Source organism: Brettanomyces nanus, chromosome 4, assembly GCF_011074865.1.
Source record: "Brettanomyces nanus chromosome 4, complete sequence".
NCBI lineage: Eukaryota > Fungi > Ascomycota > Pichiomycetes > Pichiales > Pichiaceae > Brettanomyces > Brettanomyces nanus.
Genome location: NC_052377.1, coordinates 3,133,937 through 3,160,241, shown reverse-complemented (window position 1 = coordinate 3,160,241; position 26,305 = coordinate 3,133,937). Strand labels below are relative to the sequence as shown.

The 26,305-nt window shown below is 42.5% G+C and overlaps 11 protein-coding genes and 2 non-coding genes across 13 annotated transcripts; 10 read left to right on the top strand and 3 right to left on the bottom strand.

Moving 5' to 3' along the window:
- Positions 1-333: 333 nt before the first annotated feature.
- FOA43_004756 (uncharacterized protein) lies at positions 334-1,101 on the top strand (the record flags this gene model as incomplete). Its single annotated transcript, XM_038924982.1, has 1 exon — positions 334-1,101. One exon carries the CDS (start codon positions 334-336, stop codon positions 1,099-1,101), a length of 768 nt encoding a protein of 255 aa, XP_038780910.1.
- Positions 1,102-1,264: 163 nt separating this feature from the next.
- Positions 1,265-1,336, top strand: FOA43_004755. The gene has a single exon. It is a non-coding gene; the product is annotated as a tRNA-Asp (tRNA).
- Positions 1,337-1,684: 348 nt separating this feature from the next.
- On the top strand, positions 1,685-1,756 carry FOA43_004754. Its single transcript has one exon. It is a non-coding gene; the product is annotated as a tRNA-Asp (tRNA).
- Positions 1,757-1,877: 121 nt separating this feature from the next.
- On the bottom strand, positions 1,878-4,221 carry FOA43_004753 (uncharacterized protein; the record flags this gene model as incomplete). The annotated part of the gene is given in 2 exon segments (XM_038924981.1): positions 1,878-4,197; positions 4,214-4,221. The coding sequence occupies 2 exon segments, from the start codon at positions 4,219-4,221 to the stop codon at positions 1,878-1,880; spliced, it is 2,328 nt and encodes a 775-aa protein (XP_038780909.1).
- Positions 4,222-4,857: 636 nt separating this feature from the next.
- On the bottom strand, positions 4,858-7,463 carry ADE1_3 (Bifunctional purine biosynthetic protein ade1; the record flags this gene model as incomplete). Its single annotated transcript, XM_038924980.1, has 2 exons — positions 4,858-7,254; positions 7,458-7,463. 2 exons carry the CDS (start codon positions 7,461-7,463, stop codon positions 4,858-4,860), a joined length of 2,403 nt encoding a protein of 800 aa, XP_038780908.1.
- Positions 7,464-13,509: 6,046 nt separating this feature from the next.
- Positions 13,510-14,553, top strand: FOA43_004751 (uncharacterized protein; the record flags this gene model as incomplete). Its single annotated transcript, XM_038924979.1, has 1 exon — positions 13,510-14,553. One exon carries the CDS (start codon positions 13,510-13,512, stop codon positions 14,551-14,553), a length of 1,044 nt encoding a protein of 347 aa, XP_038780907.1.
- Positions 14,554-15,489: 936 nt separating this feature from the next.
- Positions 15,490-16,991, top strand: FOA43_004750 (uncharacterized protein; the record flags this gene model as incomplete). Its single annotated transcript, XM_038924978.1, is given in 2 exon segments — positions 15,490-15,496; positions 15,508-16,991. 2 exon segments carry the CDS (start codon positions 15,490-15,492, stop codon positions 16,989-16,991), a joined length of 1,491 nt encoding a protein of 496 aa, XP_038780906.1.
- Positions 16,992-17,203: 212 nt separating this feature from the next.
- FOA43_004749 (uncharacterized protein) lies at positions 17,204-18,565 on the top strand (the record flags this gene model as incomplete). Its single annotated transcript, XM_038924977.1, has 1 exon — positions 17,204-18,565. One exon carries the CDS (start codon positions 17,204-17,206, stop codon positions 18,563-18,565), a length of 1,362 nt encoding a protein of 453 aa, XP_038780905.1.
- Positions 18,566-19,222: 657 nt separating this feature from the next.
- ACH1 (acetyl-CoA hydrolase) lies at positions 19,223-20,797 on the top strand (the record flags this gene model as incomplete). The annotated part of the gene is made up of 1 exon (XM_038924976.1): positions 19,223-20,797. The coding sequence occupies one exon, from the start codon at positions 19,223-19,225 to the stop codon at positions 20,795-20,797; it is 1,575 nt and encodes a 524-aa protein (XP_038780904.1).
- A 280-nt stretch (positions 20,798-21,077) lies between these two features.
- Positions 21,078-21,743, top strand: ADK1 (Adenylate kinase; the record flags this gene model as incomplete). The annotated part of the gene is made up of 1 exon (XM_038924975.1): positions 21,078-21,743. The coding sequence occupies one exon, from the start codon at positions 21,078-21,080 to the stop codon at positions 21,741-21,743; it is 666 nt and encodes a 221-aa protein (XP_038780903.1).
- Positions 21,744-21,892: 149 nt separating this feature from the next.
- FOA43_004746 (uncharacterized protein) lies at positions 21,893-22,852 on the top strand (the record flags this gene model as incomplete). The annotated part of the gene is made up of 1 exon (XM_038924974.1): positions 21,893-22,852. One exon carries the CDS (start codon positions 21,893-21,895, stop codon positions 22,850-22,852), a length of 960 nt encoding a protein of 319 aa, XP_038780902.1.
- A 315-nt stretch (positions 22,853-23,167) lies between these two features.
- On the top strand, positions 23,168-24,963 carry FOA43_004745 (uncharacterized protein; the record flags this gene model as incomplete). Its single annotated transcript, XM_038924973.1, has 2 exons — positions 23,168-23,175; positions 23,259-24,963. 2 exons carry the CDS (start codon positions 23,168-23,170, stop codon positions 24,961-24,963), a joined length of 1,713 nt encoding a protein of 570 aa, XP_038780901.1.
- A 12-nt stretch (positions 24,964-24,975) lies between these two features.
- RPT6 (26S proteasome regulatory subunit 8) lies at positions 24,976-26,172 on the bottom strand (the record flags this gene model as incomplete). Its single annotated transcript, XM_038924972.1, has 1 exon — positions 24,976-26,172. The coding sequence occupies one exon, from the start codon at positions 26,170-26,172 to the stop codon at positions 24,976-24,978; it is 1,197 nt and encodes a 398-aa protein (XP_038780900.1).
- Between the last annotated feature and the right edge of the window lie 133 nt (positions 26,173-26,305).

The following is a 26,305-nucleotide window of genomic DNA, read 5'->3' as shown; positions in this document are numbered from 1 at the left end:
CGATCTCCCCTTTGAGTCCCGCTAGTTGTGATAGATTATATGACTGTCTAACTGCAGTCATATCGTAATCCACACTCTTCAGATTTAGATCTTTCATTGCATGTTCAAATGACATATCGAATAAACCCCCCTTAGTTTCTGCTACCGCCTATGTTGCATCCACCCGTTACTCTCTTCCAACGCCTTTGAATCCTTATTTCTGTGCCTTACGTAATCAACTTTGGTCCTCCTGCTTTTTTTCAAATATGATATTTTATTTTTTCGTTGTTGTCGAAGATTCGTGTAGTTTGCATTGTTATTCCTTAGCTACTTCTTCTCTCCGTACAATTAATCATGAAGTTTTCTAGAATTGCTTTGGCAATAACCTCAGTTTTATCATACGCTGCAACTGTAGTCGGTTCCGATGATGCACAGGCAGATCAGAAGCCGATCCAGGTGGACTCAGACTTCCAGCCAACAAAGGAGAAGCCATTCAACTTCAGAATCGAATATATCGTCAAGGGAAAGCAAGTAACTGCTACCTCTGAGATAATTGAAGTTTTGAATGGTGACACTATTGCTTTGCAGTATCAATTCCTCAACAATGAGGAGGAAGATTGCAGTATCATCGGTGTTGGTGGTAAGTTGATCTCCCCTGTCACTGGAGAGCTTAAGGCCAATATCACTGCCAATCAAATCGGTCCTTTAGAAGCTTCCAACAATCAAACTGTCACCTTCATTCAAAACGTTGGTGTAGATGTTCCTCCTGATACCTACTTACTTGTTCCTGCTGTCTATATTGTGTTCCAGAAGAAGTTCATGGTGTTAGGTGCCAGAAATCAACTAATCCAGGTTGAAGATCCTAAAATTTCATTCTTCAATCCAAAGTTAATCCTTTCTGAGCTAGCTTTAGGTGCCTCTCTAATTGGAATTATCTATATCGTTTATGCTATGTTCGGTAAGAAGTATCTCAAGGGTATTCTTCCTGCTTCTCGTAACAGCATCCCTGCTAATGAGAAGTCTAAATCTTCTGCAAAGTCTACCTCTTCCAGCGTTGATAGTGAATGGTTACCTCAAACTCACCTTAAAGTGGCTGCAAGAAAATCCAGAAAGATCAAATGAGCAAGCTCTTATGTGTTTTGCCTATGAGCTTTAATTTTATATAGCAATCAATAAAAAGGTTTGAACAAAATTAAATAGACAAGTATTTACTTTTAGTTCGAATTAATCTTGATGCTATGCATCTTTCCTCACCCAGAATTGTGGCTGAAAACTTACTGTTACATCCCAGATAGTTTAATGGCTAGAATTTTCGCTTGTCACGCGAGGGATCCGAGTTCAATTCTCGGTCTGGGAGGTATTTTTTGCTTCGATTTTAAAGTGCATTTCTACGTTGCACCTCCTTTCTGATAACCTGATGAGGTCAATCTACTGAGAGGTTGGGTTGCGTACCAAGTGGATACGGTTCTGTATAGATCTCATGTCCATGAAGAGGCGGGAATATCTACTTACCTCTAAAAAGATTGAACTGATTTAGTATTGTTTTGCTATTGACAGAAATTGAGTATTGTATATTTAGTTGTAAACACGGTCAAAATATGGATCCTCAAACCACCGATTTCATCAACGACACTAAAATAAATCACAAAACTGAGGATATGAATCTAACTTCAACAGAAAAGGCCAAAAAAATTGACATGTAAAATCCCAGATAGTTTAATGGCTAGAATTTTCGCTTGTCACGCGAGGGATCCGAGTTCAATTCTCGGTCTGGGAGCTTATTTTTGCTCTTGAGTCGGGTACAGATTCGGACGTATTATCAAGTTGTGCTACAGTCAATAGGATTTCTTTAGCTTTCCCGGATAGTAATACAGTAATTTTATTAAGATAAGAATGTTTCAAGACCAGTCTCCATATCGAGTAAAACGACTTGGCAAGCTGACCATCGACCTATTGGTGTGATCTCTTTGCGCCTCCTTAGTTCTCCTTCCAAATCCAAAAGTCCTTATTGACATACCGGGCGAATTACCACCTAGTCCACTATCTCTACGTTGTGCACGATCCATGTACCAGTTAGCAGCCAGACCACAAACCACGATCATCACAATAATGAATCCTAGGATGCCTCCAAACCATCCATAGTTGGAACCATCTTTGCCAGGAACTCTGACATTCATACCAAATAAACCTGTCACCAAGTTCATTGGCACCAATATAGTTCCAATCATAGTAACTTTGGATAACATATCGGTGACCTGATTGTTCGAATAAAACGATTCTACTTGAAGCTGGGCCAAGTAATTGGAGTGAGACCGAGTAAAGATCTTCTCGTAGGATAGAAGTGACTGGAACATAGTAATGATATGATCCTGTATATCACCGAGATATAGGGCAATATCAGCCCTTGGCTGCGCAGATTGTGCAGCCAATGGTCCTTTATCCTCGTGACATCGTTTGGCAAACATCTTAATGACATCAGCTTTGCCCTGGAGCAATCTCATTAGAGTCATCACTTTCCTTCTCGACTCACCAATTCGGAATATCATGGCCCTAAAATCGTTACTTCTAGAAAGAAACACAGAATCCTCAATGGCATCAGCTTCATATTCGATTGTGTGAATAACTGGAGCAAAACCATCGGTGATATCATCAATCATAGCATAACAAAGCCAATCTGCAGAAACGTCCACGTAATCACGAAGCTGACGAACTCTTCTTCTCACATTAGCTGGATTGGTAATCGGAGCAAAATGGAAGGTAAGCATACCTTGGCGGAAAACAACTAAGTACACGTTGATAGGCTCAAGGAAATCTTCACTCTCACTGTCCGTTTCAAAAGTATGGAAACAGACAAAATAGTAAGAGCGGAAAAGTTCCACCTTTTCACGAGCTTCCTGCATTCTGATATCTTCAGCAGTCAAAGGATGAATACCAAAAGCCTTAGCTAACATCTTCATTTCATCGTCTGTGGGACATATACAGTCCAGCCACCAAATCGAGTCTTGGGGTTCGAAAAGGGACCGCACGGACTTCCCTGGAACAACCAAAGAGGGAATATCTGGTGCATGAATAGTCTCTTCACAAGCTGAATTGAAGAAACTGAAACGGTCAGGAACTCCATCGGAATCTGGGTGAGACTCAGAGGTAGTTGTTGACAATTTTGAGCTGTTGGACATGATTTCATGGAATGACAAAGAATTCGATGCCCCTTCATCGCTGAGCTTTTCATTGGAGCTAGTATGTTCATCGATACTCTCTGTGGCTGGCGGTTGTTCAGTCCGTCCCCGCTTTTTCAACCTAGGAGTATATTTCAAAGCAGCAGTGCTTAATTTTTCAGAACTTGTTGAAACACCAGAAGCTTGTGAGCGTAAGCCAATCTCTCTCTTGAGTATCTCTTCATTCTCTAATCGTTGTTCGGTTATGAATTCTTCCACCTCATCGAAATCGATACCTCTCACACGGATGTGTTTTGGAACCATAGGGAAACAAACATCTTCTTCAGTCTCCTGAGAATCTCTAGAACCATGGGAATCGACATCACTATCATCGCTATCCATACTGTCTCTACGATGAGAGCCCTCTGAATGGGCCGAGAACCTAGAACCACGAGAGTTCTTAGACAATCTACTAGATGCAGATGAAGTGACACGTCCTATTGGAGGGTTATCAACAATGGTAACTCCATTATTTGATACAGAGCGTGATATGGTACTGCTATTACCAGGACTGTTCCTAGAAGGTAAAAGAATACCGCTATATCTCTGCGAGTCGTCCTTGGATCTTATCAACATTCGAACCTGTTCGGTGACAGATCTCGACCGTTTTCTAGGCGACAAGGCAATTCTTTCCTTGGTAGAAGTGGCAGTCCTATCCATAGAGGACCTCTCTCTCTCTGGAAACACCGAAGATCCATATCTGTCCTGAAATTTAACGGCATACTCATCCTCTTCACCATCTTCATCTGTGGCAAGCATCTTGCTGCGAAGATTTCTGGAGTCAACCAATGGATTCAAAGGCTGAGGTAGTGGCCCATCTCCACGTAGACGGTCCTGAATAGGTGAAGACGAAGCCGATGCATTTGACATCTTTCTTTCTTTATGCTGCTTGGTCATATGTTTATGTTTATGCTGACTATGATGGTGATGATGAGGATGATGATGGCTCTGACTATGTGTGTGCGCATCGCTGGCTTGAGATGGATCCTCAAGATCCTCCTCACTATTAATATAACGACTTTTCCATTCGGGAGGAGTGAGAAGGGCTGGATTATTTGCGGCAGTGTCATTATTTGAAGACTTATGAACGTCTTCAGTTGAAGTTTGAATCCCAGAAACCGCAAGAGGACTACTAGGCTGACCTTGAGTCACATGACTATGAAAATCCTTCTGGTGTTGTTGCTGTTGCTGAATAAGTCTAGAATCAGTTCGGACTGGGAGCGACATACTTTGATGTCTGTGATCATTTAAACGAGGATCTCCGCTCAAAGAAGATTGCACAGAATGCTCATCAATGGAATCTCCCACCGAGATGGACGAGGAAATGGAGTCACTGTCAATATCAGTCATAATGTTGTCTTCTGTATCTAAATGTGGAGATAGAAAAACCAAGGCTTGTCAACTCGACTGCTCTGTGTTTTCAAAACCTCTTTTACCGTTGCCTTGTCACACTAGCAAAGATCAGCTAGGTGCTTTCACATTAAAGGAAGATGATTAAAAGAGATGCTTAAAAAAAAGTACCGACAGTAATTCAATTCAGCAACAAGATGACCACAAAGAAACGAAAATTTTTAAAACCCCCCCCAAAAATAAACGTATTCTACTACTTCCCAATTCGGACATTTGTAGGAACGTGCGCTATAGCATTTTATGAATTACCTCTCTAATATATACCTTCGGAACTCTCTACGATACATCCTGGCATTCCTTCTTGCCTCTTAACTAAACGTCCGATAGTGTAAACTATTTCACCAGCCTGTTGAAGGTTCTTCTTGACTTGCGCCACGTTTTCTGGCTTAACTATGGCGACCATACCAACACCCATATTAAGAGTCTTTAGAATATCCTTAATGGGAACACCTCCAGTTTTTCCAAGCCACTTGAAAATCTCCGGAACTTCCCACGTAGAAATATCGATCTTGGCAGTTAAGCCTTTAGGAAGTGCTCTTGGAACGTTCTCAATTAATCCTCCACCGGTAATATGGGCCAATCCTAAGATAAGTCCTGCTTTAGTGGATGGAAGTAACTGCTTCACGTAGATCCTCGTTGGGATCAACATCTCCTGGCCAATTGATTGGCTTGGCTTCCACGGGGCTGGATCTGTGTACTCGTACTCTGTGCTTTCAATAATTTTCCTCACCAACGAATAACCATTAGAATGAGTTCCGTTAGAGGCAAGACCCAATAGCACATCTCCCTCTGCCATATCACTCACTTTCGGTAACATTTGTGATTTGATAACGGCACCAAATGCAGTTCCATTGGTGTCATAATGACCTGGGGCGTACATACCAGGCATTTCAGAAGTCTCACCTCCAACCAATGCACATCCCGCTTGTTTACAACCGTCAGCGACACCTTTCACAAACTGCTCGGCAATGTCAATGTCCAAGTGGCTTGTAGCAAAGTAGTCAAGGAACATAAGAGGCTCAGCACCTTGAACTACCAAATCGTTCACGTTCATGGCTACCAAGTCAATACCCACAGTATCATGGATGTTCATGATTTGGGCAATACGAAGCTTCGTTCCCACTCCATCGGTGGCACCTACAAAAAGGGTGTTATCCATATCAGTGTACCCAGCAGCCTTAACATCAAATAAGCCCCCAAAGCCTCCAAGCTCGGGATCGGAACCTGGCCTGGCAGTAGACTTCACTAACTTCTTGATATTTTCAACCAACTTATTTCCTGCATCAACAGAAACTCCCGCTGCTTCGTATGTAAGAGACACTTTTTTTGGCGTCTTATCAAAGGCTCTATGTGCAATATCATCTCTGTTGTACTTACCTTTGAAAGAGACATAGTCCACACCAACGTAAGCTTTTTGGACAGCCCGTTCAAGTGTGTTGGCAACGGCAGTTGCGGCAATAACACGGCCTCCAGCAGTAACAAGTGTACCAGCGTTATTGAGTTCTGTGCCAGCATGGAATATATAAGTATCTTCAGGTAATGGTTCCTTAAGAGTGATTATATCTCCCCTATTGTATTTTTCAGGGTAACCACCAGCTGCCATTACAACTGTAGCACTGGATTTGTCCTTATAAACTTCAAAATCAATACAATCAAGTCTATGATCAACGGTAGCCATCATAACTTCCAACAATTCGGACTTCAGAAGGGGTAAGACAGTCTGAGTCTCCGGATCACCAAATCTGACATTGTACTCTAACACCTTGGGTTGACCATCCGGAGTAACCATAACACCTACAAACAAGCAGCCAACCATAGGATAACCATCTTTTCTCATACCATCAACACTTGGCTTCAATATAGTTCTTTCAATCTCTGCTAGCAGTTGAGGAGTGGCAAGAGGAGCTGGTGCATATGCTCCCATTCCACCAGTGTTGAGCCCTGTATCACCGTTGCCGGCACGCTTGTGGTCCTGGGCAGGAGGAAGATAGACATATGAATATCCATCGCTAATACAAAGGATAGACAACTCATCTCCTTCCAGAAACTCCTCAACGACCACTTCGTCACCTGCGGAACCAAAATTACGGTCCACCATTACCTCTTTTAGTGCTTCAAGTGCTTCTAGCTTGTTTGAAGGGATCAACACACCTTTTCCCGCAGCAATACCTGAAGCCTTAATAACGAGACGAGTGGAGGCAGTTTCTACGTACTTTTTGGCCTCATAGTAATCAGTGAAAGTGTGATAAGCAGCAGTCGGGATTCCATGGCGCTTCATAAAATCCTTAGCAAAGGCTTTGGAACCCTCCATCTTTGCAGCCTGCTTACTTGGGCCAAAGGCAGGAATCCCCACTTTGGCAAAGGCATCAGCCACACCATCCACTAGAGGTTGCTCAGGGCCAGGAACAACAAGCTGAACATTTTTTTCAACAGCAAATTGAACCAACTGATCAAAATCACGAGGAGAGGAACCGATTGGAACGCATTGAACCTTGGACACTGATGCAATACCTCCATTACCAGGAGCACAGTAGATCCGACCTACTTTGGGAGACTGTGAAAGTTTCCAGACAAGAGCATGCTCACGACCACCGGCACCAAGAACAAGGATGTTAAACATGATTATTAATGAAAAGAGACCCTTTGATTTCTGTGATTACGAAAAAGAAGATCCCGATATCAACGCATCAAGGACTTCAATAGAGAGAAAAAAAGTCTTGAAAAGAGGAGGAAAAATCTCGCGAATACTTTGAGATCTGAAATTGACTGATTAATTAAGACTCTTGACTCCTTCTGACGGCGTCATTTCTTAAACCATTTAGTTCCTTTATTCCCTTATTATCTATAAATTACACGCATGTACTAGAACTTCATTGCTCGAGGCTTGGAGGTGTTCTGACCCACAGATCCTGTAGAGCGTACAGATTTGGAAGCTCTATAGCCTCCTCGTCTACTCCGGGCCTTTCTGCTGCCTCCTCTTCTGAACCCTTTCCCTCCTCCTCTTCCTCTTCCTGATCTTGATCGGTTAGCTGCAGAGTCTGTTCTCTGCGAAGATGAAGATCTTTCATCTGTAGGCGCTGCTCCTGATTGAGACAGAAACAAACCCTGTAACTGGCTTATTGCCTGATCTTCTCTATGAAAATACTTGGAAGATTCTCCCGTGGCCTGTGAAGGAATGCTCGAGGTGATAACCTCACTTGAATCAACAATATCAACCTCTGCCGTGAATGGTATCGTGGTTGTTCCAAATAACTTCTCTCTTTCTTTTCGTAATGCAACCAGGAGCTTCTTGAATACCTTAAAATACTGCACCTGGTTCTTGTGCAAATCATCTAATACTGTGTATTCAATCTCGCTTGATGGGAGTTTCAGTGCCATATCTTTCAAGGTGGTATCTGAAGCTATGGCACGCTCAGAGGCATGCGAAAACCGAGTAGATGCACGCGATCTCTGTGCACGAAGGTGCATGTAACACTCATTAACATGACGACGCATAGCAGGATCGTTGATTGTAGTGATTCGAGCGGTAGCTGCCGTAGAAACGGACGAAGCTTTACCTTTAGTACTATCAACGTAAACCCTACTTGCAGAAGTAAACCGTGGGGTGGTGCTCCCCGAGGTGGGAGGCCAGTTTTCCTTATTGGAACCAGTTTTACCTCTACCTCCATTCTTTCCATTCTTTTCGTTCTTGGCAAAAGTCATAATCACTTTCTCATTACTATTGAGTAACTTCCGTGAATTTGCACCAAGCCTCAAATAGTTAGCAGCAAATCCGGCACGGTTCATAATCGACTTCTCTTGCAAATACCCATTATGAACCAAGTGGAAAAACACCCTTTCCACTTCAACTTTGGCCAATGACTTGCCAATACCATAGTATTCATTATCCGACAATCCAGCTTTGATGATTCGTGAACTCTTTGATCCCTTAATGATATCCTGACATTGTATAACAGTAACCCGGGAATCCTGAACCAATCTCACCAATTCAAGAACGTTTCTGGCCAGATTCGTCACATCTCGTTGCTCCTGCTCTATGCTGCCTTCTCTGGAGCAATTATCGCATTGCTTATTGCAATCCTTCCTATCAAATGCTTCATTAAAATACTGCAAAACTTGCTGCCTCCTGCAATCAGTTGTATTCTCGCAATACTGAATAACCTGACGTAACTTACTGAGATGCTGCTCTTTACTGTCCCTGTCCAAATCTCTATCTCGCTGAATAAGAGATTGCAATGTCATTGCATCACGCATGCTGTAAAACATAAGGCATTCCGAGAACTCACCATCTCTTCCTGCACGTCCCGTCTCTTGATAATAACCTTCCAAATTTCGTGGTACAGTCAAATGAATAACAAATCTAACATCCGGCTTATCAATACCCATACCAAATGCAATCGTAGCACATATTACTTTAGTTGTACCTGCCTGCCATGCCATTTGAACACGGCTCCGGTCTTCAGATGCCATTCCCGCATGATAGAAATCAGATTTGATACCAAATCCTGACAATCTTTGGGCCGTATGTTCACAAGAACTCTTAGAGTGGCAATAAATAATTCCCGTCGCTCCTCTATACTTGGCATTGATTATTCCAGCAATGTCTTCAACGACAGACTTCTTTTTGGGAACCACGCCGTAGTACAAATTGGTTCTATTGAAGCTCTGCTTGAAAAAGCGAGGAGAATCAAGCTTCAAGTTATGAACTATATCCAGACACACGTGATCATTTGCTGTTGCTGTAAGGGCCATCACGGGAACATCCGGATATTCCTCCTTAAAGTAGCTAAGCGCCTTGTAATCGGGACGGAAATCATGACCCCAGGATGAGACACAATGAGCCTCGTCAACGACAATACGTGCTAACATCTTATCCCTATAAAGCTTTGCAATCGTTCTCTTGCATTGACCGCTGGCGCTGATCATCTCGGGCGAAAAATATATCAAGTCAAGAAACCCGTTCATGAACATGTTGTATGTTTCACGCCTTGCCTGCGGCGCAGTACGTGAATTGAGCAAAGCAGCCTTCACATTCTTGTCTAACAGATGCTGAACCTGATCCTGCATCAAAGAGATCAAGGGAGAAACAACAATTGTAGTACCCTTAGTTTTTCCAGACTTCACCAATGCTGGAAGCTGATAACATAGTGATTTACCACCCCCAGTAGGCATCAATACAAACACATCCTGTCCAGATAAAGTAGCATTGATGGCTTCAAGTTGATTTTGTCGAAAAGAGTTCAGATGGAAGGTATTATGAAGAATAGAGTAAATTTCAGCAGTCCATTCTTGTTTGGGATAATACGCTTGGAAAGCCGAAGTATCTACAGGATGAAGCTCTTGTATCGAATCATCGATATCAACGTCTTTATTAATGGGCTTCACAACCTTGAGAGGGCTTTCAACAGAGTCCTCCACGGGCTCTTCAAGAATTTCTTCATCTAAATCAATTGTTTCCAGCTCCCTTTCCTCATTCAATTGAGTAAAATAGTCGTCATTATCCGCTTTAACAGCAATATCATCATCATCGACTTCCTCAATATCTGAAGATGCTTTGATTTCCTCAACATCGCTTCGATTGATCTCATCCACATCTATGTTAGAATTATTATCACCATCATCATCATCATCAATATATGAAGTATCATCATTGGCCCCAATTTCAGCATCGACATCTGGGACAATAAAATCATCCAACTGCTTCTTTTCTTGGGTCGTAACAATCTCCTCTTCTTCGCTCTCGCAGTTGAACGAATCTTCAAACTCATCTCCAGAATCATGCTCCTCAATCGTAGAAGTTACCAAGCCACGCACAGGCCTCAGAGGAATTTTGAATGGCGACATATTAGGAGGTAGAAGTTTGGGAGATGTCGGTATCTGTGCTGATTTTACAGGTGAAACAAGATCAACCACCGAATGACTAGCAATGGCAATTCCTTTCTTTGCTTCCAGGCACTCTTTATAGAGGCAATTGATCTGATTGTCGAATATTTTGGCTTCGTCAGCTTTACCTGCTTCTAACAGATTACATTTTTGATTGAACAATCCACCAAGATTAACAATTTGACCAACATATTCGCCAAATGACTTAAACAGCTCGTTCAAATGTCCGCTATTTGCTCCAGTGAAATCGATTTCAGCTAACGAAAGTTTCGAAAAAAGCTCTACAGACTGCTTTACCTTGTATTGATCATGCTTAATCTTCTCTTCTTTACTGGCCTCTCTGTGTGCAAGTAATGCTTCTAATTCATCATCGTCGCTAAATGGGTCCATATCATCATTATCATCAAACGTCTCCATAGGCACATCATTGGCAACATATTTCTCGCCATCATCAACCTTAGAGCGTTTTACAGCAGGCTCAGCTTTATCAAAATGAGAGTCCAGGACTCGCTTTGAAGGTAAATCCTCCAGCACTGAATCGGGCTCTTTAGAAGGATCGTCGTCCAATGTAAGGTCGATCACCATGTCCTGGGATGGTGAATCCGATTTTGGTTGTGATGAAGAAGAAAATGTCGCCAACGAAGGCTTGACCTTCAAAGAAGCTGCCTTCTTCTGCATCATTCTAGTAATCTCAAGCTGATCGTTACTATTAGAAGTAGTTCGCCCAAGATGCAATGGATGCGATGGAATCAGCGAAGCCTGATTGGACAAGGGCGAAGATTTAAAAGAGCCATTTTTGATGCTGTTCGTCGAACTATCTATGGTCCTATTCGCAACACCATTGTCATTATTCCTTGCTCTCGCTAATCTTAATTTCTTGGATCTATACTGATCCATTTGTTCTGGTGTAAGCTCCGGAAAATCGGCCAGCTTCGACGGCAGATATGACTTTGATTGTATAAGCCATGCTATTTCATCTCCAATGTTAGTAATCATAGCGAGAGAGGTGCATAATAGAAGAGAAGAGAGAAAGAAAGGAATAGGAGAGAAAGCTATCTACGCATTAATACAGAAATAATACTGTTTACGCGAATGTGAGGTAATAAATTACATAATCACATAACAACCCTCAATTTATATATATAAACCCAACGCCCTTTACACAAAAGATTAAACCTTTAACCTAAAGCCTAAAGAACGGGGCGTCAGAAGCCAAAACAATGTAAGGGCAGCGACACCCAGCCCAAAGGAGGCAAAAACCGGATAAATCCGAGCCTAAGCTCCAAAAAGGGCCAAAACGAAATGTTTTCGTATTGCCAAAAATAGTTGTAACTTGTAAAATGCCCACGGAAGGGCAGTTTCAGTTGTCACACTGAAAAGAACAGATACTACACTTGATCTAAGCCAAAAGGCAAAGAGATCTTAAAGAAAGAAAAGTTCAAAAGAGATATGCATTTTTAGTGAGAATCTCGAGGGTATTTATATGGGAAGAAAAAATTAACAATTCAGTGCGAAAATTTTTTGAGATTTAATATGCACGTCGATCGTCTCCTCGACAGATAATGTAGAAAAGAGATATAGCTGGGGTAGTCACAGGACATCTTCGGCCATTTCCTCCACCACATCGTCAGAGAACGTAGACGAGGAGGATGGAGAAGGGGAAGAGTAATCATTGCCAACAGCTTCATGCTTGTCGTTATCAGGGCAATTATCCTCGCTTTCATCGTCCTCGTCTTCTTCTTCAACTTTTTCAGTCAGCGTTTCCATACAATCACCATCATAGGCCTTACAATAGATGACAGGTTTTCCACATCTCAAACAGTGCCAATGATAATCATCATCGTCGGCATACTTTTCCAATTTGTTGATGATGCAGTAATAACAGTAAATATGGCCACAACTGGCTTCGTAAGCGTTGGTGACTAGGTTATCCTCAACGGAGACGTCCTCCCCATTACTGGATTTGGCGAGAGCATCCTGGTAGCAAATAGCGCAACAGGACTGGGGAAGAAAGCGAAGCATTGCACCGGGAGATATTCTCTCAACCTTTTTATAACCAGTAAGGCGCCTGATGTTTCTAGTGAGCTTGGAAAGTGACACCAAGGGTAATGTAAATGCAAGAAACTCCGTCAGTGTGTTCCAGACAAGCTGACGGTCCTGGAACTCGTACGATATAGTTTCAGGATTGGATGCAAGTGATACTTGGTGGTTAGAAAGAGTCTTATAACTTATTCCAAGGATTCTGTTGGCCAGAGTAGGATATCTGCCTCTAATTAGAAAGATGAGAAAGTTTACAAGAGATGCTAGAGTGTACACCATATGCAACCTGGGAAGAAATGGACGAATGAGACGAATATAATCAGCAGCAAGGACTTTGAGAGAGGACCGAAAATGAGAACGAGAATGACGATCGACTAAACCTCGATCAGAAGTCTCTTCGTCCACCGAATAGGCGTAGGACTCCAGCCGCTGATAGGCATACGAGCCAATAATTGTGGCCAATAGCAGCAACCGTAATCTCGAAAGGCCATCTCTGACACCAGACCGAGATCCCCCATGAAGGCGTAGATTTTGTAACATGAGACCATAGGTAGAGCCATTGTTCCACACTGTGGCTTTAAACAATGCAAGTTTGAGTAGAAGCTCGAGCTCTTTAGAGAACTTGGTACTAAGCTGCTGGATACGAATGGGTAGATTAGAAGCCCCTACAGCATCAGAAAGTGTCTTGCGAAGTGACGTAAACAGTTCCCTATCCAAGGACAATCCATCGAGTTGCGCAACTCTATTATGGGGATTGAACAGCATTATGAGAGAGAAGAACGAATGGCTGTGAAAAAAACACAAAGGAAAAAAAGACTGTAAACGGCTTTTTGTCACGATTCGCTGATTGGAAACCCAATCCCCCAAATAGGAAGGTATCATGATGTGAGTGGAAAGATAGAAGGAAAGTATATAAGGGAGAACTGTTCCGTCATCCGTTTTTTTTCTACAATCTTGTGCTCTTTCTCTATTTTACCTCTTCATGTCCATTGTTATCGTTGGTGCAGGAGTCGCTGGCCTTACCTGCGCATATCAGCTTGCTAGAAATAATTATAATGACATCACTATCATAGCGAAGGACTTCCCTTCGACAGGTCTACTCAAGCCAGAATATACATCTTCGAAAAGTGGTGCTCATTTTAGACCATTTCCTTCAAAGACTATTGAGGAATTTAGGGACAGTCAATTAACCCGTTCCACGTACCGGTTTTTCAAAAGACTTGCTGTGGAACACCCGGAAAGCTCTGTGAAGTGGGTTCAAGGTACTGATTACTTGGAATATTCTGATCCTTTGTACACGGCTATTGGAAAGGGATACGCAGATGGAATTGATGAGTTTCGAGTTTTAAAGAGAAGCGAGTTGCCGGAAAATGTCGTATTTGGTGCTACTTATAAGACGTGGTGTATTAATGCTCCAGTTTACTTAGACTTTTTAGAGAACCAACTTAGAATGAAGTATGGTCTCAAATTGATCCAAGAGGAGGTGAAATCTTTGAAGCAGGTTTCTCTCAAATATCCTGGTTCATTAATAATTAACTGTACTGGTATGGGACTACAATGGGATGGAACCTGGGACCCTAAATGCTATGCTATTAGAGGCCAGACATTACTTGTGAGACCACCACTTGACTCGAAGTACAACAATTGTACCAAAACTTATCAGATGGCCAATGGGGAGTGGTCTTTTGTCATTCCACGTCCTTTGGATGGAGGTATTATTGTTGGTGGAACTAAAGTTAACTACGATACAGACTCCTCACCCAGTATCATCGAGACAGAGCATTTGATTAGAAATGCCCGCCAAAGATTTCCAGATTTACTCATTGACGGTAAAAACTTTGATATCCGTAGAATCAATGTTGGCTTCAGACCGGCCAGGAAAGGAGGTGTCAGAATAGGAAGTGAAAACGTAGCTGGTACTAGAATTATTGACTGCTATGGATTTGCCGGCTCTGGAATGGAGATGTCCTGGGGAGCAGGTGAAAAGGTCGTCGATCTGGTCAAGGGCAGGGAATCTAGGCTATAAAGTGTATATAATCAGAATAGAACGTTCTTTATTTCAGTCTGACAGATTCCCCACCAAGGCTGAATCCCCACCGCGTCGCATCTCCACCACGTTCCGGCATGTGCATTCGCACGCAACGTCAAAAAAATTTAAACCTCTTTATCGTTTATCTTTCTTCTATCTGCTATTACTCTTCATTTGCATACATCTCGATTGTTAGCAATATGACCACCATCGTGGGGTACGCTTCCCCAATTACGTTCCCAAGACGGCGGAGAAGAAAATACTCCAAGAATGGATGCAAGGAATGCAAAAGGAGAAAGATCAAGGTAAGTTTATTCCATTGTTACTAAAGCCATGCTCTACTAACACACCAATAGTGCGATGAATCTAAGCCCACCTGCTGGAACTGCAGTAGAATGCAAAAGCGGTGTGTTTATCTTCCTCCAAGGCCCCGCAAGCCCCGTACAACGAAGCCTAAAGTGCATTGTTCACCTATTATAATCCAGCCCCAGCAGCCCCAACAGCCCCCGCTGATGCGGAGTCAAGCATTGCCTCTGCAGCCACCTCTTCAACCTCAACTACAGACGCAAAGACTACCACTACCCGTCTCACTACCTCTTCCCCCCTACGGAGTGTTGTCATTCGGTTCATCCACACCCACACCACCGGGTGTTTCTAATACTTCTTTCCCACCCATCCACTATATGCACAACTCTATGTACAGACAAATACCACCCAAAAATCAGGCGCCACTACCTTCACTGAATATGGAATCTCACAGCTCGCCCCTCAACAAGGTTCTTTCCACCATCAACCTTGCAAACTTTGATTCCTCGATGTCTGCAAACTCTCTAGCACAGAGCTTAAATGACATTATTACCACGAAGATCGATGAGGTGAAACTCAATTCAGAATATGCCGATCGACAATCACCTCTGTTGGAGATGTTGCAAGATGGAGAGTATTATAAAGGCGACTCTGCTGATGCTCTGACGATAGATTCTAGTACAAACTCGTTCGACATTTCACACATCAATAACATCTTTCCTGTCGTCAGCACCCATACGAGGCTTCCATATTTCATCAGCAGACCTGTGTCAATTGACTCTTTTCAGTTTTCGGGCAATCATAAGAAGTACTTGGAGTACTTCTGTGATGATTTCGCACGCGTAATCTGTCCATTAACCCCTACTCCTGATTTAAACCCGGCCAAGGACATTCTTTTATATTATGCTAGGGATAACAATTATTTATTATGCGCAGTTCTGTCATGTGGTGCTTTGCAATTGCATCGCAAGAGCCATGATCCAAGAGATGAAGCAAACTACTGCAACTATTTGTCTACATGCATTCAGTTACTTTCCTCAGTCTTGGCTGATGAGGCCAAAATAAAGGAGAAAATTGAACCCATGATCCTCACCATTCTACTACTGACGTCTTACACTGCTATGTCAAATATTCAGAAATGGAGACCACATTTAAAAGCAGTCAAGGAGCTATTGGCTGCCTATGTTCCACCTGCTGATAAGTCTTCCCTTGACAGTGCCTATGTGATGGCTTTCTGTAGAGCATGGTATACATCGATTGAGGTAATTGCAGGATTGACTGCTCCTCATGGAGGTACGGCAGAAAGTGAGGACGAAATTGACTCAATCATTTTTGACATTCCGAATTTGAAGTTTTATCTGGAGGGAATGAGGATTTCTCGTAAAGATGACTTCAACATTCTTTATGGCTATACAAACAGGTTAGCAATGACTCTACAGAAGACGGTAAAATATATGCGACGGGTTCGGGCTTATCGTGAAGAGCTGAAACACAATCCCTACGCCAAACCTGACATTGATCTAGAAGAGTACGGTAAAATGTTTCAGGAGATTTGGCAGAACGAGAAATTCTATGTTATCAGTAAAGATGGAATAATTCCACGTGATCACTTCATGCATCCCGACAATAACTCGGAACCTCCTCCTGGGTTCCAACCCCTTTCAAGCGAGGCTATAGAAAAGATAGTGCTAAAGACTGGAGAAGAAGTATGCATCTCTTGGTATGATATTAGCCACCAGTCGTTTGTTTGGGCGGCCATACTTGTGATGCTTTCGATGATGGCTCAACTGCCCAAAAAGCATTATATGGTGCAACAGGCCGTCCACAAAGTACTTGACTTGATGGTTTTTCTCCACTCCAAGAACAGGATTACCGGCTATGTATTGATGCTACTACAATGTTCTATGTATATTACCGGGTTGAACTGTATCAACACGGAAGACCGACGCTTGGTTCTCAAATTCTTCGACAACTTAAACGTGATGGGTAATGTATCTGCCTCAGTGAATACAGAGAAATTGAAACGGAAGTGGAAACGATACGATGAAAATAGGAACAATATTCCATTCGACAAGGAATTCGATGACTTTGACGAGGAGGAACTCCCTGAAGACATAATTAGTTATTAAGTAAAGACAATGTTCATAAATGTAATATATCAGCATGTGATGCTCTGTCACCTGATTCCTCTATTTGACTCATTATTTCTTATGCATTCGCGTCACGCCTCGAGGGAAAACCATTTGAGTTTTCATGGATCTGACATATTTGGTTTCTTATCGCGGACAAAGAAGCAGCTTTCTTTGCGTTAACCTGACTTAATCAAATTTAATCAACTGATATGAAACGTTTTTTGGACATAGAAGAATCAAGGGTAACGAAATGTGCTAAAGTTTCTCAGAGTGGTTGTGATTTCCTTGTCAAACTGCCTTTAGAAGTGGTGGAGATAGTGATTGCCAAGGGGAAGCTTTCTCGCCGGGATATCATCAACATTTCACTGGTGTCCAGCTCTCATAGATTACGATTCTTCCAGTTTGTATACGACAAAGTGAAACTGACGTGGACCGACTTCAAGCGGTTTGAAGAGACATTTAAACAGAAGGATTTGGTCCAACGCATAAGGGTCTATAGTAACCTCAAGGATGTCAAGCAAACTAGCTACGGAGAATGGAATATCTCGTTGAGAGAGATTTTACTGAAATGCACCAACTTGTCCGAAATGACGATAGAAGTAATGACGTCTGCTCGATGCCTCAAGTACCAGGACAACTTTGATGTAGATTTGTCCAACAAGATAACGAGTCTAAAGTTGATCAGTCATGCGCACGAGGCTGCAGACGAATCCCTTTTCGAACTGTCTCAGCTCCAAAAGTTTCACAATTTGACGAGTTTGAACCTCAACGGGTTCTTTATCAGTAAAGATCAGTACTTCTATCCGAAGTATAAGCCAGATTTATCTGATTTTAAAGTACGAAGTAAAGATGGTAAGCTTCTTAAGCTGGAGAGGTTGGAATTGGTGAACTGCCGATGGGAGCACCCGTTCAATTTGAGCGATATTTTCAGCCCTACATATCCATCACCCAATCCCGTGCTCTTCTCTGGTGGAAGACAGGAAGAATTTACAGCACCATCCAGCCTTTCGCTATTCTACAGCGAAGAATCTTCATCGTTTGTAGTGAGTGAGAGGTTTCAGGCACTGATAAACAACGAAAATGATGAGCAGTTTCTATTTCAGACCCGTTTTTACTGCAAACTAAAGGAACTCAAAATAGTGATCCTTAACAGAGATAATAAGGATGACAAGTATAGCTACTACTACCCATGGTTGGCACAGCTGGACTTGAAACGGAAGTTCCAGGCACAGTCGGAAACGACCGGAGAGATCGAAAACAGATCGATACTAACGAGTTTACAATCATTAACACTAGTTGGCTGGCGCTTAGCCAATTCGCATGAGCTGGAAAAGATCTTCACAGTGGATAAAGATATGAAGTACAACATGAAACGGATTCAGTTGTACCTAATACAGGCAGGAGACAGTAAGGATCAGCTTGATAGGATACAGAATCATCTTGAAGTGATATTCAATGGGCCTGGAAGAAACAACAATCATTGCGAGGTGACCGTAGGATACGCTGAAGAGTGTCTCGCTGACCATGAGTACGACACAGACTTTTCCAAGCTGCACGAAGGAGAGATGTAATGTATGCCTTGATCTCCGCTGCAGCTTCGCGCTCAGGCGCACATTGTCGGAATTTTTAATGCATTATTTTATTTCCATAATTCTATTTCCATCCCACTAACATCATCTCGGATCTCTAATCATCGACTAACATTGCCTGCCACTTTTATAACGGGCTTTTTTTTTCCTTTTTCTTTCTACTGTTTACGGGCCCTGCTCGGGCGAAGAAAAAGAAAAGCTCCGACTTCATTATTCCGCTCTGGCTTAATGAAGACAAATCTGGGGTAGTCGGGAAGTAAAAATTTAAACAATTTAGCGAATAAACCTAGCCCCGCGGATATCTCCCGGTGGGCAAAAGGCCGGAGAAGTACCGTCAGATTTTCCTCGTGTTGAGTAAAATTTTCAAACGTTCGTTCTTGTGCGCTTCCCCGGCCCAGAAATTACAGGGGGGTAGAAGGGAGGCCCCACCGGCCACCCCGTTCGCACAGCTCCTCCGCCCCACCTTTTATTGTGTTTACTACATTTGGAGGAATTGTACCAGGTCTTCAGTAGACACCTTATATATAGTCGTTTTCGCTCCAGCGAAAAGAAACGCATAGCAGATTTTTCAAACTTTTCCTTCTTCCCATTCCCCACTTACTTGTCAGGCATTACGCTAATAATTCCCCACACATAATCATGTCTGCAATTCTTAAACAGAGAGTGAGATACGCTCCATACCTTAAAAAGCTTAGGACTGCCGAAGAGTGCGTTCCTTTCTTTAAAAACGGACAATATATCGGCTGGTCCGGATTCACTGGTGTTGGATCGCCAAAAGCTGTTCCTACAGCTCTGGCCGACTATGTCGAGAAAAACAAACTTCAAGGAAAGTTGGCTTTCAACTTGTTTGTTGGTGCCTCCGCAGGTCCCGAAGAATCACGTTGGGCCGACCTAAATATGTTGGCTCGTAGAGCTCCCCACCAGGTTGGTAAACCGATCAGAAAGTCTATCAATGAGGGTAGAACCTTGTTCGCTGACAAGCATTTGTCAATGTTCCCTCAAGATTTGACCTACGGTTTCTATACCAGACAGAAGAAGGACAACGATTTGTTGGATTATATGCTGATAGAGGCTACTGCCATCACAGAGGACGGTGCTATTGTTCCAGGTCCTGCCGTTGGTGGTTCGCCCGAGATGTTGTCTGTGGCAGACAAGATTATTATTGAGGTTAACACTTCGATTCCATCTTTTGAGGGTATTCATGATATCGACATGCCAATCAACCCTCCTAACAGACCTCCTCTTCCATATACCCGGGTTGATCAACGTAACGGTTTGACAGCTATTCCCGTTGATCCCGAGAAGGTTATTGCCGTTGTGGAATCCACCATTGCAGATAGGGTTCCCGAGCCAAACAAGCCAGACGAGAAGTCCAAGAAGATCGCACAGAACTTGGTCGAGTTCTTTGAGCAGGAAGTTAAGGCTGGTAGAATGCCTGAGAACTTACACCCATTGCAATCCGGTATCGGTAATGTTGGTAACGCCATCATTGACGGCTTAGCAGACTCCAACTTTAAGCATATGAATGTGTGGACTGAGGTGATGCAGGATTCTTTCTTGCAATACTTTGAGTCCGGTAAAGTGGATTTCGCTACATCCACTTCTGTTAGATTGTCTCAGAAAGGATTCAAGCAGTTCTTCGATAACTGGGACTTATTCTCAAAGAAGATTTGTTTGAGATCACAGGTTGTTTCAAATTCTCCTGAGATGATTAGAAGATTGGGTGTCATTGCCATGAACACTCCTGTGGAGTTCGATATTTATGGTCATGCTAATTCCACAAACGTCAATGGTTCGAAGATGTTGAATGGATTGGGAGGCTCTGCCGATTTCTTGAGAAACGCAAAGGTGTCCATTATGCACAGTCCTTCTGCTAGACCATCTAAGACCGATCCAACAGGTATATCTTCTGTTGTTCCATTCGCTTCGCACGTTGATCAGACTGAACATGACGTTGATATCTACGTGACCGAGCAGGGCTTGGCTGATTTGAGAGGACTCGCACCAAAGGAGAGAGCTAAGGAGATTATTGAGCATTGTGCTCATCCTGACTACAAGGCTCAGTTGCAAGATTATTACGACAGAGCAGTCTTCTACTGCACCAAGACAAAGGCTTTACACGAACCTCACATTTTGAGAGATGCTTTCAAGATGTACTTAAACTTGGAGGACAACGGCACTATGAAGTTGAAGTCATGGGATCAGAAATTCTGAGTATATATAGATAGATATATTACATGCAATTTGTGACATATAAGTAAATGCGGGGATAAGGCCATTCATCCATCCTTCAACCCGAACCTGCATGTAGGGCGATGTTAAATTCAAATGGATAGATGAAAAATTTTAGGCAGCTTGGGGTTGGATCGTCGCCGGGTCGAAGCGAAGAGGAATAAAACCGAGGAGGAAAAATTAAGGAGAGGCAGACACCAACAGATATCAACTACTCGGTCTTTATCGAATTGAATAATTGATTGACTATATATTTACGAACATGGCTAATGATTCATTGAGAATAGTCTTGATTGGACCTCCAGGTTCCGGCAAAGGAACCCAAGCACCCAACTTGGTTAAAAAGTTCGGTGCCGGCCATTTGGCTACAGGAGACATGTTGAGATCGCAAGTTGCCAAGAAGACTGAATTAGGCATTAAGGCCAAAAAGATTATGGATGAGGGAGGTTTGATTCCAGACGATACTATGGTTAACATGATTGAGAGTGAGTTGGAGAACAATCCTGCATGTAAGAATGGCTTTATTTTGGATGGATTTCCAAGAACCATCCCTCAGGCTGAGAAGTTGGATGCTATGTTGGCTAAGAAAAACATCCCATTACAAAAGGCCGTTGAATTGAAAATCGATGACGAGCTTTTAGTTGCCAGGATCACAGGCAGACTTGTCCATCCTGCTTCGGGTAGATCTTACCACAAGTTGTTCAATCCTCCAAAAGTCGCCGGTAAAGATGACATCACTGGAGAGCTATTGATTCAGAGATCTGACGATAACGAAGGAGCTTTGAAAAAGAGACTGGTGAACTACCATAAGCAGACGGAGCCAATTGTTGATTACTACGCGAAGACCGGAATTTGGGCTGCCGTTGATGCTTCTCAGGCTCCGAAGAATGTCTGGAGTGATGTTTTGAAGTATTTGGGTCAGCATTAGGTTGATAGGCTGTATTTTCCTTGCTACATAGTAAATGAATATGAGTAGAGAATGAATAATTTGAGTCGCGATCTAAAAATTAAAGAAATAAGAGAGCATCATATTGAGGGTCATATTGAGGCTCTTATATCGTCTCCTTGTTACTCGACATGTTTAAATCTCCTCTTGATATCGAACTTCGCTTGGATGGAGAGGATACTAGAGAAACCGTCGAGGTTAAAAGTACAAAGGGACGGAAGGAAAAGCTCTCTCTTTACAAAGATGGGGAAACTGTGAAGGGACAAGTTACCATAAGAATGAGAGACAATAAAAAGGTAGAACATACAGGCATTAAAATCCAACTTTTGGGAACGATAGAAATAACCAACGATGGAGTTCAGGCTGACGAGTTTCTTTCTTTGGCACACGAATTGGCCAGTCCAGGAGAATTGAGACATCCAGAGACGTTTCCCTTTGAATTTCGAAACGTTGAGAAATCCTATGAGAGTTATCGAGGAATCAATGTGAGACTCAAGTATTATTTGAAAGTGACAGTGAGCAGGAAATCTGCTGATGTTATTAGGGAGAAGGAGTTGTGGGTTTATCAATATCAAGATCCTAGGGGGGAAGAAGGGGACAGCAAGACAGCAAATACAAATACAAATACAATTACAAAAACAACTACTACTACTCCTCCTCCTCCTCCTCCTCCTCCATCTATGGTCAAGATGGACGTGGGAATTGAAAACTGTCTCCATATAGAATTTGAATATTCCAAAAACAGATACTCGTTGAAAGACGTGATTGTGGGACGTATCTACTTTCTATTGGTGAGACTAAAGATTAAGCACATGGAACTATCACTTATCAGAAGAGAGACATGTGGATCTCCTCCAAATCAAAAAAGCGAGAGTCAAACTATAGTGAGGTTTGAGATCATGGATGGAGCTCCAGTAAAGGGCGAAACCATTCCAATCAGGCTATTCTTAGGGGGGTTCGATTTGACTCCTACTTACAAAGACGTCAATAAGAAGTTTTCCACGAGGACTTTTCTCAGTTTGGTTTTAATTGACGAAGATGCGAGAAGGTACTTTAAGCAGAGTGAGATAATCTTGTATAGAGAAGAGTAAATAAATGGCAAAGGGCAAAAGGCTAAAGCAAAAATAAAACAAGGACTTCGTAAGCTTCCGTCTCTTCCTTTTTTTGCCTCCTTTTGTTTTCTTCTGTTAATTTTCTATTTTTACTGGCATTCATGCTCAAGCTATCGGAGAAACTTGTTTGTAGTCCATCCCCAACCAAGCAGACAAACCTTCTGTACTACTCCGACAAGGTGCTTCTACCTCAGTCAACTTTGGAGTCATTAGTCAGCCAACAGAAGGAGTTGAGACTTGATGATCTACCCCACCCTCTTATATTCCGCTTAAGTACTCCTAGCAGCGTGTGCTATGCCGGCGTTAAGGAATTCATATCTAACGAGGGCGAGATCGAATTACCCGGATTGTTACAAGATAAATTGGCCATAGCTACCAATACAAGCATCTCTATAGTTGTTGATTTGGTTGCGGAATTACCCAAGGCTGATAGTCTTACGTTAAGACCTACTCATATCTACGATTCATTTGACAATGACCAGGACTGGAAATGGTTCCTAGAGGCCCGATTGACCTCTGCCTACACTACGTTGACTCAGGGTGACGAACTTATCATCAAGGATGTCGATAGTCTTGGACAGATCTATCGGTTGAACGTGACTAAAGTTTCCCCTGCAAGAACTGTTTGCATTGTTGATACAGATATCAACTTAGATATAGAACCTCTTGACATTGCCATGGCCAAACAAATGAGCGATCGTCAATCTCAGAATGGGGAATTTCAAGTTCTACCCTTAAATCAATCTACCTTGTGTGAAAGCTCTCAGAAACTCAAATGCTGCATTCCGCAAACTCTTAGATCCAAGAAAGATTTGCAGCTTAGCATTATATCCAATATGGACTTCGCCATATCTTCAAATCGGTTCTCGGGACCAGATTCATTCACGAGATGTACGCTAAATAGTGAAAATGAGCTCAAATTGACGTCCAAGGATGCTGAATTTAACTCCGATAATATATATGTGATTCCTCTTGGTTCAGAGTTTGCGAAAGCTAAATTCACTGTTCGGATCGGTCAGATAGGGATGCTTGACTCCAAACAATCGCATAGATCGCTTGATCCTGATCAGATGATATGCCCTTATTGTGGATCCACCATAGCTAAGGCATCTAAATTCATGCATGAGAACTTCTGTCGTCGAAATAATATACGATGCGAAAAGGGATGTGGTAAAGTGTTTCTTAGAAAGATTCCCGAAACACACTGGCATTGTTGTGACACCTACGGAGACACCGCCGAATCGCTCTCACTTCATGAAGAATACTTTCACAAAGGTCCAGTCAACTGTCCTCAATGCGGTACCGATTCATTTGCTAACAGACAATTGCTAGCCTACCACAGGGCAGTGGAATGTTCCAAGACACTACACGAATGCCAATTCTGCCATCTTGTAGTTCTGCGAGGAGAGCCAACTCCTGAATCTCGCCTATCTGGCATGTCCGCACACGAATTCGACTGCGGATCGAGAACTACCGAGTGCTACAAATGTGGTAAGGTCTTGAGAAGAAGAGACATGAATTCTCACTCAAAGTTGCACGATTTAGATCGGATAAGTAAGCCTAGACCACACATTTGTTCCAATGAGAACTGTGTGAGGCCTATAAGAAGTGAAAATCAGAATGCTATGGGGCTTTGTGATGTGTGCTTTGGTCCGTTATTTTCTACTGCTTACGATCCCACGCATTCAAAGCTTCGTTCTAGGGTAGAAAGAAAGTACATTATACAAATAAAAACGGGATGCGGTCACAAATTGTGCCAGAACCAGCTATGCGCTAGCTCTGAAGTATCTGGAAAAGTGAAACTGGACAAATTCGCCGACATAATTAAGCTCGTCAAGACGCAACTTGTGCCAGAAGACATAACCAAGTGCAGAAATTGGAGTTTCTGTGTGGATGAAGCGATGTACAAGAAAAAGAGCTTTACGGAAACGTTGAAAGAAATGCCAGAAGTTTCAGAATATGATGTAGCATGGATTTGTCTGGCAGTTAGCCAAGTGAAGCTTGTGGATGGAGACGATACACGAAATATAGATATAATTAAAGCTTGGCTAAAGGAGTATGGAGTACAGAAGAGCGAATATGCAAACTAAATAACACACTACTTACTTGAACAATTTAGCCACAGAAACACCTCCTTCATCGTTCCGGTTCATCACCTTAGCAACGGCCAATTCAAAGTCCTCCTGGGTAACATGAATACGCCTCTCTCTTAAAGCATACATACCGGCTTCAGTACAAACACCTTTGATCTCTGCACCAGAACAACCGTTCATCTTTTCGGCAATCTTCTTTAGATCAATGCCTCTCGTTAGGTTCATTTTTCTGGAATGAATTTTGACGATATCTGTTCTAGCAGCGAGAGAAGGTGGAGGAAACTCAATCTTCCTGTCTATTCTACCCGGTCTAAGCAAAGCTGGGTCTAAAATATCCAATCTGTTTGTGGCCATGATAATCTTAATATCCTTAGAAGACTCAAAACCATCCAACTGGTTTAACAACTCCAACATGGTTCGTTGCACCTCAGAGTCTCCTCCTCCGGAAGAACTTTCCACTCTGGATGAACCGATCGAATCGATCTCATCCATGAAAATGATAGATGGAGCATGTTCACGAGCCATCACAAACAATTCTCTCACCATTCGGGAACCCTCACCAATATATTTCTGAACCAACTCAGAACCAGACACTCTAATAAACTTACAATCAGTATGATGAGCAACAGCTCTGGCCAATAACGTCTTACCAGTACCTGGTGGTCCATACAAGATGACACCTTTAGGTTGCGCTATACCCAAACTCTCGAACAATTCGGGATGTTTCACAGGTAGCTCAATCACTTCTTTAATCTCTTTAATTTGTTTATCCAAACCACCAACCATATCATAAGTAGAATCGGGCACTTTTTCCACCATCATCAAGGAAATAAGAGGGTCCACCTTGTTAGGAAGAACCATGTGTAGCTCATACGTATCACTTCTTAGACACACTCGTAAACCGGTTGTAATATCTTTCATATCGAGATTATTGGCCACATTCACCACGTATTTACCTTCAGGGTGAACTTTGACCAACACTTTCTTCTTTCCCATAACTTTCACCACTTCTCCAACATATGAACCGGGCTCCTGTAGCAACCGCAATTCATCCTTCAATGATCTGACCTTACTGTTCAATGTGTTTCTTTGAGCTTCCAACCTGCGTAAGTTCTGAGTCTTTGCTGCTATTTGAATCTCATAGTCTTGTGTTTTCTGATTGAAAAATGGCTTAATACCACTGTCATGAACAGCTGCCGTTGCCATGATTGTAGTTAAGAAGAAAGGTGAACAAAAAGACTGCAGGTGAGAGATCAAATAACTAACTACTTGATATTCGCTCACCATTTTTATTTCAATGGCGAAGGCGTCGAAAGACCATGCGGTGTAGGGATGCCAT